The 15,451-nt window shown below is 30.2% G+C and overlaps 1 protein-coding gene across 1 annotated transcript; it reads left to right on the top strand.

Annotated features, from left to right (window-relative positions):
- Positions 1–12,214: 12,214 nt before the first annotated feature.
- Positions 12,215–15,115, top strand: LOC139893563 (ACT domain-containing protein ACR9-like). Its single transcript, XM_071876737.1, has 6 exons — positions 12,215–12,622; positions 13,152–13,370; positions 13,465–13,570; positions 13,692–14,040; positions 14,362–14,646; positions 14,790–15,115. The coding sequence occupies exons 1-6, from the start codon at positions 12,469–12,471 to the stop codon at positions 14,934–14,936; spliced, it is 1,260 nt and encodes a 419-aa protein (XP_071732838.1). The 5' UTR covers positions 12,215–12,468; the 3' UTR covers positions 14,937–15,115.
- Positions 15,116–15,451: the final 336 nt, after the last annotated feature.

Consider the following 15,451-nt stretch of genomic DNA (forward strand, 5'->3'; position numbering starts at 1 on the left):
TATAAAATAAAGGAAATTAAATATGAAATAAAAGAATTATGCTTATTTAAACTTCCGTAATCATGATGTTTGACGTGTTGATTTTTGTTTTATGCCCTATGGGTTAATTGTCCTTTGTCCTGGATTATTTAATATGTCCGTCTGGTTTTTGTCCATAACAGTCCATCAGTCATAAATATAAAGTGCGAGTGCCCTCGTCAAATTATTCTTATACCCGAAGTTAAATATTCCAACTAATTGGGGATTCGAATTGTAACAAGGTTTTAATACTTTGTTTAATGAATACACCAGGTTATCAACTGCGTGTAAACCAAGGTTTGACTACTTTGTTAGCAATTACACCAATTACCCTTGAATGTAATTTCACCCCTGTTTTAATTATTCTAGTGGCTATTAATCCATTCCCGTGTCCGGTTAAATGAACGATTATTCGTACATATAAATACCCCGCCCATCGTGTCCGATCGAGTGTATATGGTAATTTATAGGGATGCCCAATTGTAAATCTTTATATTAACATTAACAAACTATCATTTAGTTAAACAAATATAAAGCCTATTAATAGCCCATAGTCTAATTTCCACAAGTGTCGTTCTTTTGTCCAAACCCCAATTATGGTACAAAGCCCAATTACCCAATTTTAGTAATTAGCCCAACATCATGATTACTTCGTTTTAAATAAGCATAATAATAACTTAGCTACGAGACATTAATGTAAAAAGGTTGAACATAACTTACAATGATTAAAAATAGCGTAGCGTTACACGGACAGAATTTCGACTTACACCCTTACAATATTCGCTAACATACCCTTATTATTAGAATTATAATTAAAATTAAAATTAAAATATAAATTATATATATATATATATATATATATATATATATATATATATATATATATATATATATATATATATATATATATATATATATCGTATGAATGAGGAGAAAAAAGATGATGAAAATGATCAGAATTCGGTTTGCTTTATAGGGAGTTTTTCATTTTGGGGCTCCGCGACTCGCGGTGAAATCCTCTTCAAACTCCGCGAGTCGCGGAGTTTGAAATTCCAGCTCACAACTTTGGAGTCTTTCTCTGCCGACGGTTTTTATTTATTAATATAATATATATATAATTAATATAATTAATTATATATTATATTATATTTATATACATAGTTAACTTGTAATTTTTAGTCCGTTGCGTCGAGCGTTGAGAGTTGACTCTAGTCCCGGTTCCGGATTATCGAACGTCCTTGCGAACAATTTTATATTTTGTACTTTGCGTTTTGAATCTTGTACTCTTGTAATTTCGAGACGTTTCTTATCAATAATTGGAACCTTTTTGATTGTCTTTTGTACTTTTGAGCTTTTTGGTCGTTTGCGTCTTCAATTCGTCGAATCTGTCTTTTGTCATCACCTTTTATTATTTAAACGAATATCACTTGTAAATAGAACAATTGCAACTAAAATCTTGTCTTTCTTGAGGAATAATGCTATGAAATATATGTTCGTTTTTAGCATTATCAATCGTTGTATGAATATTTTTACTACAAAATATTGTATTGTGAGTTTCATTTGCTCCCTTTTACGCATTACATTTTTGGACTTTGAATTCATGCATAGTTTTAATAAATGTTTTACAATATTTATATGCGTGAGTTTCATTTGATCCCTTTTTATTAAATGCTTTTGCAATATATATTTTTGGGACTAAGAATACATGAAATGCTTTTATAAATGTTTGACGAGATAGACACAAGCAAAATATTCCTCTGATGAATTATTATACAGACAGAAGTTCTGTTGAATTAGTTGGACGTTATAATTGCCACTAATTGATGTGAATATTTCCCCCTGATTATTATAGCTTGGTAACCTAAGAATTAGTTTGGACGTTATAATTGCCTGCTAATTGACTCGAATCCTAAAGGTAGCTACCGGATTTAACACCCCCACCTAGAATGTTCACTAGACAGAAGAGCTAGTGGGCATGGTGTTTAGTACTTCGAGGTTTATATATTTATACAGACAAGAGGTTCTGTTTTGGGGATATTATTTATACGCATTAAATGTTAAGGTCGGTTACCAAGCAGAGATTATGTATAGAGAGAATGATTTTATACACAGGTTATGTGTATGTTATTTTGTACACGAGATATGTGTACGGTTATTAAAAATCGCGAGGCAACCTACGGGGGAGAAAAGGATACGAACCTACTCTGCCAAGCATTATGAAAAATGGTTTCGTACACGAGATAGGTGTACTGTATTTAAATCTTGTGGTCTATCAATATTACTGAATTTTATGGTTTTATGATAAACTTATGAACTCACCAACCTTTTGGTTGACACTTTTAAAACATGTTTATTCTCAGGTATTAAAGAAATCTTCCACTGTACATTTGCTCATTTTAAAGATATTACATGGAGTCGTTTATGGCATATTTCAAAAGACGTTGCATTCGAGTCGTTGAGTTCAACAAGATTATTATTAAGTCAGTTATAGTTTGGATATATTAGGAAATGGTATGCATGCCTGTCAATTTTTGATGAAATGAAAGTTTGTCTTTTAAAAATGAATGCAATGTTTGTAAAATGTATCATATAGAGGTCAAATACCTCGCAATGTAACCATATGTTATTGCATTCGTCTTTATGGATTAGGACGGGTCGTCTTATGTGGTATCAGAGCGGTGGTCTTAGCGAACCAGGTCTTGCATTAGTGTGTCTAACTGGTTGATATTAAGATGCATTAATGAGTCTGGACTTCGACCGTGTCTGAATGTCAAAAGTTTTGGCTTATCATTTTTGTCGAAAATTACTTGCTTATCATTCTTAGTTTAGACACGTCTTACTGCATTGATTGCATGAATAGTGTATAGACAAAATTCATAACTTAGCGTATCTGCTAATTCATATCTTAGTGTATCTGTTACTGTAAACTTTGCCTGACATATTCCTTAAATTTCTCCGTAATCTACGAAATCTTTTGTTCTATATATATAGATATTCTATGTAATTAGAATACCATCCGATAGCCGGAAATTATTTCATATTGAAAAATCCTCTATTCAATCGTACGAAATGGAACTTGCCACTAGTTCAAGTCCCTCAGATTTCGATATGGAGTTTCACTCGAGCTCCGAAAGCAGTGTGACCGGAATGGATCAACTAATTAGCCATCATCTATTCTGGATGAATTGGGGATGGGTTCGTAGCCTACTTAATCATTGGAGACAAGAAGAAGGCGATCCTTTCCATCCACCACATTCCCCTCTTGGCGAAGAACCTGAAGCACTTACCGGCGAACCTGTTCGAAATACCATTTTCTCTCTCATTTCCAGAGTATCTCGCCACGATTATATACTATCTCAAATTCTAGATCTTATTCATCCGCTCGTCTGAACCGACAATCATTTCGGTATAATACAAGAAGTCAACGAGCTTCGCGCTCGAATAGTGGCTCTGGAGAATATGGTGCAATATCTACGAGCATCAGCAGCACCAGCAGCATAACCAGTACCACCACCCACAACATCTACAACCCACGCCTCAGCATCACACTCGGTACCTCGAACATCAATGTCATACGCCCTGTAGATACCAAGGAATACCAACAACAACAAACGATGAAGTATTGATTCATAACTTCATCGGAGAAATATTCTACGGTGATTATGTAATCTCTAAAGTTTTATAGATTATTTATTCTAATTATAACCGTAAATCAAGATGAGTAGATGGATAGAGATGATAGAGGGAAGAGTAGAAACCCTGAAAGGAACGATGCACGATTAACAAGCTAGACTTGTTATACAAGTAGCACTAACAGTACCGTCAGCATCGTCAACACCAACATCACCATCAGTATCACCAACACCAGCAACACCTATAGCACCACAAGCTACACCAGCTCCATAACCATCAATGATATCGACATCACAATCATCAATGGGCATATTGAAATAACGAGTTATGAAGTATTAACTAATTTCCACTGAAGAATTTATATGTATATCTTATATATATAAATTTTGAAACCATAATATATCTTTTCGTACTAAGCTATTATGTATGAATTGAAAAAGGGTAGATACTACTCGGTTAAATTCATATTACTAATATGCTATAATTCTTCGGTTAACAACTTAACCATCGTTAACCACAATCTCTGCTTCAACTCAATGAATTCCATTTCATAATAAACTAAATGTATTAATCAATTACATGTTTGATTTTACACTTTTGATATACTCGAAACTTTCTAAGAAACATCATTCGTACCTTGCGAACTTAGCAAGAGTTCTATGAGCATCAACATGATTCACTGAGAAAATATCAATAAGAATAAATAATAAAGTATTGATCACAGTAGTGAAATAATCTGTGAAGATTATGTAATCTCTAAAGTTATAGATTATTCATTTCTATTTCCAGCCAAAAATCAAATGAGTTTAATATTAACTCATTAAATCTGTATTACATCCGAAGAAAATATACATATATTTTTATAAAGACTGTGATAAAATTCTCTGGTACAAAATATTACTTGTGAAACTTTTAACGGGTAGGTAATACCCGAGAGATCTATAAATTCACAATTAATATGTTACATTCTTCGATTCTGATTCAACAAATCATTAACTATACTCACTACTTTCACAACGAGATAGATTCTTTCCTAGAAATCAGAACAACCATTCTCATTCAAATCCAATTACACATTCTGATTTTAAAAGATCAGAATCCAAATCGAGATATAACCGATATCATTACTCTTAGATCCCTACATCTTTCGAGGCTGTACTTTGACTTCAAAACTGTGCTAGAACATCACTCCTATTCATAAAACCCAAAAAAATAATTATGTCATTCAAAATTCTAGAACATCATATGTATATTGACGATTACAATCTGCGTTCAAACCCTTCATGATTCTTGAAAACTCCCGGAACCTAAGTAGAAGTTTAACACAAATCTATGATCCATTGGCGTTGTTATTACCGAAAATAACTTTACAATCCCTCTCCAAATTAGCCAATTTTGTCACAGCTCCAGCAAATCAACTTCAATTTTTCATTCAAATAAGCCTTATTATAACCATTATCCCTTCATCATCATTACCGAAGAACCTTTTATATCCCGCCACATTAGCAGTAAAGTTACCAGGAACTTCATTACTCTTGATTTAAATCTCTCAGAAAAATCACTATATTTATTTATTGAAACCCCATCATGTATTCATCTACATCCTCTAACAATAATTGTCATACTAACTACCGGGAATCACCAATCATCAATCTCGAATCTTGCAGCAATTTCACTTTAACAGTTATGTATACATATAACGTGTAACTCCTGGAAATTTTGATCTTCAATTCTGAAATTCTGAAAAGCAACCATTCTATGAATCAATACATTGAATTTTGAAAAAGCTGAATGAAGCAGCAGAAACTATAGACAACCGTAACTGATAAAAGTTTAATGATAAAGAATAGTGTGTTGGCAAAGCTCAGAAAATGAGAAAAATTTGGTACTGAAAAATGGATTGAGCAAACCATGAAGGAGGTTGTGGACAAATCACAAAGGCTAAACCTGCCTTCAAAGAATCCAAATGATTCAGTATCTGCTGAAGTCATTAACGAATACATTGCTCCTAACTCTAAACCCTTACGGACAAATCTTCTTCATCATCCTTCGATATTAGAAATTCTAAGGTATCATTGTATCTTTCATTATAAATATCCTCGATATTTCTGAAGATATTTTTCATAACTATTCTTATCTGAAATCATTTATCTCTTCACAATATCGGTGTTACATAAGAAAGGAAACTGTTTTAGTTTTTAAATTCTGAAAAATTCGAATTTAAAATATGAATGTTTTTGAAGTAGTGTTGGGAACTGAAGCATGAGATAGTATAATATAATGACACTTGATCTACGTGATTATATTACAGTAAGTCATGCTGAGTTTCTAATGGAACGTGATGATTCACAGACCATAACGTCATCATGTGCCATGTTACACGACTCTTATATTCTACCTAATCTCCAAACATATTGAGAACATATCTTCCTGATAGTTCTATCTTTTCTCTTGAATTCTGGTAATTTAACCAATCAAGATCGTGCTATTACAATCTCTCTCTTAGAACATTAGTCATGTTCATTCGAAACTTCATACCTATGAATTCTGGACCATTATTCGCTTGACTTAAAGTTGGGAAGAGAAGACAAAAGTATGGAACTCCAAAATATAGAGGAAAATATAAAGCCTGACAACAATTACAAACCGTGTATAACAATACGTATTGCAACGTAAAGACATGGAAGAATTAAAAACACTATAACCTCAAGGTAATAATAGAAGAAAATAAATTCCTCCGGTGGAAGATGAAAAAGAAGAATGACAGATACAAAGGTCAGGAATATATCCAGAATTAGAACTTGATGTAGCATATTGACGAATGTTTTAGAAGTATGAATTGGGAAAGAAAGTATAGAATATGAGAGTGTAGAAATAAGGAAGTGAAGAGAGTGGATTTATAGTGAAATATCAGACAAAGCAATCATGACAGATTATCACATTTAACCAAAGAGGATCCTAATTTCCTTAATTACCGAAGAATCAAATCTTATTACAAAGATTTCCTCTAAAATCCCTTAAATTCGGGAAATCAACCGTGACTACGTCACCGGTTAAGTCGAATCTGCATTTACTCATTTTAACTCTTTTGCGATAGCTTCACTCGTACTCTTCACATAAACGGATCGTTTTATCCATGTTACTAACTGATGATAAAACTATAATTTCCAACTCATATGAGTCATGAAAACATATTTATTATCAGCCATAACCATCCCAATCAAATTTCGAGACGAAATTTCTTTAACGGGTAGGTACTGTGACGACCCAGAAATTTTCGACCAAATTTAAACTCAATCTCTATATGTTTTCGACGCGATAAGCAAAGTCTGTAATATTGAATCTCAAAATTTTGGAACTACATTCATGTAATCAATTACCCTTTGACTATTTTCGAAGATTCACGAACCTTTAATTGTAAACGGAAATGTATATATAAATAATCATGTAATTATATATAATAAATTAAATATATTAGTGAACTATTATGTGATTTAGTTTTTTTTAAAAGATAAATTAAAATAATTAAAAATTGTTATTTTAAATAGAATATATTGAATATAAATGACTTTTAACATAATTTGTCAACGTTAACAAAGTATTAAAAGTATAATGTTATCCTTTAAGTTTAATTGTTTTAATATGTATAATTAATACATTCATCTAAGTAATAAAATTTGACATTTAAAACATAATTATATATAGAAGTTTGAATATATATATATATATATATATATATATATATATATATATATATATATATATATATATATATATATATATATATATATATATATATATATATATATATATAATATCTATACATAATTATTACTGTATGTATATTGATAAAATGTATAAATATAAAATATATGTTACTATAAAAATATTAAATATTACATGATTAATAAATTGTAATATTAATTACAAAGATAGTTGTTACAAGTAATATCATTATTACTTTCATATTACTGTTATTATTATTATTATTATTATTATTATTATTATTATTATAATTTTAAGGTTATGTTTAGCAAAGTAATGATATTAAAACTAAATATTATTATAAGAATGATTAAAAATATGATCTTAATTATTATTATGACTATTATCTTTATTATTACTAAATCATCATTTTCTTTAAAAATTATTATTATTATTGTTATTATCATTAGTATTATTTTGATATTATTATATATTAAAATCATTATTAATAATATTATTAATAATTATCATTTTCTTATTATTAATAATATTATTATTTTTATTATAATTATTAATAATATTAAATGTAGCATTATTATTAATATTTAATTAATTAATACTGAGAATATAATCTGTATAATAGAATTTAGTTTCATGTCTCATTCAAGCGGTAATGGATTTTATTTTCTGTCTCTAAAATTATTCCCAATCAAATTCAATCACAGATATAACAAAATCAGTTGCATATCACAATCAAGCTTTATATTTTTCTTATTTTTTTGATATTTTTTTTTCTCTGCTCGTACGAACCTGTCTCAATTTTGTTAGACGTACAAATCAATTTGCAATACAGACAATCGAGTTTACTGCAATCAAATATTCGATTTCTATCTATATATAATTCTATCTTCACAATGCAATTGGAATAAAAATAGAAAAATCAATAAAAGTAGTCGACTACCCCTGTTCTTGAACTTTTCAGCCAAAACCTGAATTCGAATCATTTTTCAAAAACTAGAAATGCAGTATTGTTAGAATACCTTCATTTAAACTATCTGGAAAGTTTCAAAGTCCAATTTTTCCTATCAACTCCTAATTTCGAAGTCAAAGTTTCAATTTCAAAAAGTCAAACTCTGTTCTTCGTTGAAATTCAAACTTATTTTCACGATTTCAGTTAAATTGAGGTTGCAGAAAGTTTCTAGGAGTGTTTTGGAAAATATTTCATGAAGTAATCGAGGTCTAAAACAATTCCAATTTCAAAAGCAAGTATCATGTTCTTCATTATTATTTTTTACGGGTAACAGACTAATGTCTGTTTTAATTTTTTTTAATTACAAACACAATTATAAGTCGTTTATATATCAATTATGCATTTTAAATCAGGCAAATAATTAGTAGTTAGTAATGATTTGGTGTTTGATCGATGAAACTTTGAAGAAGAAGAAGAAGGGACAAATAAGAATACGGGTTAAATAGAATTGGGTTCTGTATTAATTCAAAAAATGGGAAACAACCCAGCTGGTTTGATGTGTTGACGCGTATTCGAGAGGTCTCGGGTTCGAAACCGGCTTGGTGCAATTTTTTTTTAAAAATGGGCTTCTAAGGTAGTTTCATATTTTAAAAATCATCATTATCATCATCATCATCATTATTATTATTATTATTATTATTATTATTATTATTATTATTATTATTATTATTATTATTATTATTATTATTATTACTATTATTATAAATTATTATTGTTATTTTTATTGTTATTATTATTATTATTATTATTATTATTATTATTATTATTATTATTATTATTATTATTGTTATTATTATTAGTATTATTATTATTAGTATTATTATTATTAAGATCATCATTATTATAATTATCAATATTGTTATTATTTGTATTATAATTATTATTATTATTACAAATATAAGTACTAGGATAAAAATTATCATTTATTATTATTATTATGATAATAATTATTATTATTGGTATTATTATGAAAATAATAAATTTTATTAGTATTTTTCATTAATATTAGTATTAGTATCATTTCTATTAGTATTATTAACATATTTAAAATTTGTAATATCATTATTATCATTATTATTAGTATAAGTATTATCTTAATATTATCATTATTATTATCATTAAGATTATCATTATCAGTGCTATTATTATTAAAACTTATTATCATTACTAATAATTTTATTAAAGTTATCATTAAAACTAAAAGTATTATGATTATTAGTAATATCAATATCATTATTATTAAAAGTATTATGAATATGAAAATAAAAGTTTTAAAAAAATTATTATTAAGATTATAAGTATATATTAACTATATTAACAATTTTTTTAGAAATATTCGTATATAACAATTTAGGTATTTTTAATATAATACTAAACAAATATTAGTCATATATATATTAATATGACTATATAGATATTAATCATTTTGAATGTATATACAAATTAAAATATATATATATATATATATATATATGTTATTAATATAAAAATGGTGTAACTAATAAATTTATATATATATATTCATTTGATTACAATTATATGTTTTGATATATATACAAATGATATAGGTTCGTGAATCCAAGGCCAACCCTGCATTATTCAGTATCGTTGTATGAATATTTTTACTACAAAATATTGTATTGTGAGTTTCATTTGCTCCCTTTTACTCATTACATTTTTGGATTGTGAATTCATGCATAGTTTTAATAAATGTTTTACAATATTTATATGCGTGAGTTTTATTTGATCCCTTTTTATTAAATGCTTTTGCAATATATATTTTTGGGACTGAGAATACATGAAATGCTTTTGCAATATATATTTTTGGGACTGAGAATACATGAAATGCTTTTATAAATGTTTGACGAGATAGACACAAGCAAAACATTCCTCTAATGAATTATTATACAGACAGAAGTTCTGTTGAATTAGTTGGACGTTATAATTGCCACTAATTGATGTGAATATTTCCCCCTGATTATTATAGCTTGGTAACGTAAGAATTAGTTTGGACGTTATAATTGCCTGCTAATTGACGCGAATCCTAAAGGTAGCTACCGGGTTTAACACCCCCACCCAGAATGTTCACTAGACAGAAGAGCTAGTGGGCGTGGTGTTTAGTATTTCGAGGTTTATATATTTATACAGACGAGAGGTTCTGTTTTGGGGATATTATTTATGCGCATTAAATGTTAAGGTCGGTTACCAAGCAGAGATTATGTATAGAGAGAATGATTTTATACACAGGTTATGTGTATGTTATTTTGTACACGAGATATGTGTACGGTTATTAAAAATCGCGAGGCAACCTACGGGGGAGAAAAGGATACGAACCTACTCTGCCAAACATTATGAAAAATGGCTTCGTACACGAGATAGATGTACCGTATTTAAATCTTGTGGTCTATCAAAATTACTGAATTTTATGGTTTTATGATAAACTTATGAACTCACCAACCTTTTGGTTGACACTTTTAAAACACGTTTATTCTCAGGTATTAAAGAAATCTTCCGCTGTACATTTGCTCATTTTAAAGATGTTACATGGAGTCGTTCATGGCATATTTCAAAAGACGTTGTATTCGAGTCGTTGAGTTCAACAAGATTATTATTAAGTCAGTTATAGTTTGGATATATTAGGAAATGGTATGCATGTCTGTCAACTTTTGATGAAATGAAAGTTTGTCTTTTAAAAACGAATGCAATGTTTGTAAAATGTATCATATAGAGGTCAAATACCTCGCAATGTAACCATATATTATTGCATTCGTCCTTATGGATTAGGACGGGTCGTCTCAACTGAACTAGACCCACAACTAACTAATCATTGAATCAATACATCACACAAACTCAAAACAATTTGAACCGACCATATTAACTATTGAACTATTTAAACATCAACTTGAGCAATGCAAACCACATAAATATCAACTAGTGTAACAGTTGCAATCCCTAAACTTCTAACAACCCTTGAAATCGCGTGCACAAATTCGAGAACCTTACTAAACCAAGGAATGCTTTAATCCACCAACGACGACGATCACGACAAACAACATCCTAAACTTAGTGATAAAGTACGTTGTTAACATGTATAGAAATTTTTTATATATACAGTATAACTAAAATTATTAATGCAAAGAACTTTTGTATTTATATATGTACTTGAGCTCTAAGAAAATCATATTAATATATATAAACGAACACATACTTTATGGTATCCTAAATATAGTTATTAAGTATGTTGTTAACATGCATATAGAAATATTGTACGTAATGATTTTTATTTTTATTTTATTAAAATTAATAACTACTTAATATTTCAATTATATAACACCCTCGCGTTCATCTTCGGTAGTTACATAACTCGCCTCTAACTACTGACATATGGAGAAAACTCGTACCAATCGGAGAGCATAGCCGGTAAAAAACCCCCTCCCTGCTGCCCCGCACTAAGCGAAAGGCGACCTGGGTAGAGACTTCAAGTCAGAGATAACATTGAGTGTAATGTTGCAGTCAAGCGGAGTCGAGCTCCTGACATCTCGCTAAGAGAGTCAGGCCTCTACCAGTTAAGCTACTACTCAATGTTAATGTTATTAATTTTAACAAAATCGAATGTACTAAAAAGATTTATTCTAAAAACAATAACTTTTTATAGCCATTTTATTTTTTATCTTTACATAGCATGCCATCCACAATTTAATGATCATCGACGTGGGAGAACGGGTTGCGGCTATTCAACCCTGATAGATAATACGTAGATATTTGCTTCGCTTTTTTTTTTTTTTTTTTTTATAAATAAAACCACCACAATTTGTTTCTGTTCAACAACCACCTTCATTCAATTCAATTTTATAACATATGCAGATACAAAAAATCAATTGTTCAAAGCTCGGTGAGGAGCGAAAACAAGGGGAATTGATGGATATAATTCTCATTGTATCAAAACACGCCGGAAATACAAAATCACCTCCGACGGCCGACCCCTTTTAGTCTCCGGCGACGTTAAACGCAAAAAACACCCCCTTCTTTACAAAATCCATCATCTTTTTTAATCAATATTCAATAAAATTAAAAAGGGAAAAATGGGTATGTCGTGGGATGACGTGGTATTGATTGAGAAAGGTAAAAACTCCGGCGACCCGACCGTCGTAACGGTTAACTGCCCCGATAAACCCGGACTCGGGTGTGATTTGTTGAGAATTGTTGTTGAATTCGGACTCTATGTTACCCGTGGAGGTAATAAACTATACCTGCATTCTTTATTATTTATTTTATCTTTTTGATTATTATATTATTTTATTCATTAAGAAGATTCATATACGAATCTGATAAAGTTTTTGGTTATTTATTTATTGCAAGTATGCAATTACTTTATGAATTATATGAATATTCTTGATGTTGATGTGAGATTTAGGTTTGAGTTAGCTTGGTTACAATTAAAGATTGTATTTTTCTTTTTTGTAAATTTTAGTATGATTTTTGAATTTAATTCACAATTTTCTTATGCATATAGTATACCAAAGTACTAATCGATTTTCGTAACGTATCCCTAGGGCATTCGGTAAGGTGCATAAAATTGTTACTACATTTGACTTTTTTTAAGGTGACGGTTATGAATAGTAAACACTTTTTTTGTGCCAGAGTTGTCGTTAGAAAAATCCATATTAATGTATGTACTTTTGAGCTTCATGTAGTTGAAAGGTAACATCATGTTACTTAAATTTTATTTTGATGACTTTGAATGTATTGTGGTGTAAACGTACAGATTTTTCTACTGATGGAAGATGGTGTTATGTAGTTTTGTGGGTTGTAGCGCGACCAATGTCACTAAAAGTCGAATGGGAGAGGTTAAAAAAACGTCTCGTAGCAGTTTGTCCATCGTGTATGCCTACATTTTATCTAAATCAATTGTCTACTACTTCTAAATCACCTCCATTGTACCTTTTAAAGGTTTTCTCATTGGATCGAAAAGGGTTAATACATGGTTAGTAACTTAGCACGTTTCATTTTATTTATTGTATTTTGTATTTCGATATATTTCCTGATAATTTATATTTGTTTTTCTTTTTTCATTGTAGATGTCACAAAGCTCTTGTGTGAGCTCGAACTTACAATTCAACGATTAAAAGTGATGACAACCCCCGATGGAAAGGTCTTGGACCTCTTCTTTGTTACCGATAGCGTGTAAGTCTTTTTTATACTATCGTTGTTCTATAAACAATATACATGATGATTTGCATCAGCTGTTTGATAATTTGATTTTTTTTTTTTATTATTTTATTAATTTTTTTTTTTAAAAAAATAGGAACATACTGCATACGAAGATTGGGCGACAAGAAACGTGTGAGAACCTTAGTGCGGTTTTAGGAGAGTGTTGTATCAGCTGTGAACTTGATCTAGTGGGGCCCGAATACGAAAGTCAACAATGGAATTCTTCTATTCCCGAAGCGATTGCTGAAAAACTGTGTCGTTGTGAGATTTCAGCCGTTGAAGATGATGGTTTACGGGCTGATGCATCATCAAAAAATAAGGAGGCTAGTGTAGTAATTGATAATTTACTGAGCCCAGTTCATTCGTTGCTTCAAATTCAATGTCGTGATCAGAAAGGCCTCATCTATGACATTTTTAGAATTTCCAAAGATTGTGACATACAGGTATACATACATATGCATATTCACCTTGATAACATTAGCATTTGTATGTCTCTCTATTTTTTATTTTATCGGGTGTTTTGGGTAAATGGGTAATCCTGTTACAGGATGGGTTGACCCGGAATATCTTTTATGTATTTTTTTTTTCCCCAAAATTGGGGTGGTTTTTTTTGGGTGAATGGGTAATCCTGTTACATAACAGGTTGACCCAAATACTTTTTTTTGAGATAAAACATCAAATGATTTAAAAAATTTATAAGTAGACTTAGTAAAATAAATACACATGTATTTTTCTAGTGATTAATTTATGTTGTTGATATGCAGATTGCATATGGAAGAGTGTCTTCTACTGTTAATGGTACTCGGAGTTTAGATCTATTTATCCAAAATAAAGACGGGAAAAAGATTTTGAATAATGAAAATCAAATTGCTTTATGTTCCCGTCTTAAAGAGGAGATGTTGCACCCTTTAAGAGTCATGATTACCAATCGTGGGCCCGATACAGAACTTTTAGTTGCCAATCCCGTCGAGATATCTGGAAAGGGAAGACCTCGTGTCGTATATGATGTCACTCTTGCTTTAAAGACACTCGGCATATGCATCTTCTCCGTAAGTTTTTAGCTTCTAACGGTTTATGCAAGTTTTCTGTAGCTTAAATAATTTGAAATGGAAATGGTAGCCGTTCAAAAAATAAAAATAAAATAACTTGAAATGGCTTGTTTGTGATACTAAATGAGTTTGGTTTTGTATAGGCTGAGATTGTAAGACATTCGTCATTGGATCGGGAGTGGGAGGTGTACAGGTTCTTGTTAATTGAAAACCGAAGGTTTCCATTGACAAGCAAACAAGCGAAACAAGAAATCATCAAGAAAATTAGAAGTACGCTTATGGGTTGGTAAAGTGATATGCAAATCCGTCGTTTGTTTTGAGAGTGTATCGTGATTGGTTCATTAGATCTTGGTTTTAGTCATTGTTCATTGTTGCCTAGAAGGATGTGTATGTTCTTGAACTAATAACATGGTGTTTGTTACTTTGTTTCATTCTAAGTATCAATTTCAATGTTCTTGCATTTTGCTTTTCTCTTGTTTTAGTCATTGCATTTTATTTTATTTATTTTATTGTAAGAGACTAAGTTAACTGTGCAAATTTGCTATCCAAAACATTCCTAACACGGAGTGATTTTGTCACTAAACCTTTTAAAGAGGCCTTAAGATCATACGTAGTATATAACAATCCGTCACTTACCTTCCGTCATCCCACATGGAAAAATTGACAAAAACTTACGGCATCTAATCGGGCGTCGGGCGTCAGAACTGGCGGAGCTAAGGCGTCAGTTGGACTTCTGATGTAAAAAAAAAATCGTCACTTCCTCCTTACAACCAATCACACAGGGGTTAAAAAATGTCAGAAACTG

The sequence above is a fragment of the Rutidosis leptorrhynchoides genome, chromosome 2 (genome assembly GCF_046630445.1).
Source record: "Rutidosis leptorrhynchoides isolate AG116_Rl617_1_P2 chromosome 2, CSIRO_AGI_Rlap_v1, whole genome shotgun sequence".
Taxonomy (NCBI): Eukaryota; Viridiplantae; Streptophyta; class Magnoliopsida; order Asterales; family Asteraceae; genus Rutidosis; species Rutidosis leptorrhynchoides.

Excerpts from the sequence above, each read along its gene's own strand:
- LOC139893563 (XM_071876737.1), top strand. The coding sequence starts at position 12,469 with ATGGGTATGTCGTGGGATGACGTGGTATTGATTGAGAAAGGTAAAAAC. Across the intron at positions 12,623-13,151 it reads ACTCTATGTTACCCGTGGAG|ATTTTTCTACTGATGGAAGA; the intron begins GTAATAAACTAT and ends GTAAACGTACAG. Across the intron at positions 14,647-14,789 it reads TCGGCATATGCATCTTCTCC|GCTGAGATTGTAAGACATTC; the intron begins GTAAGTTTTTAG and ends GGTTTTGTATAG.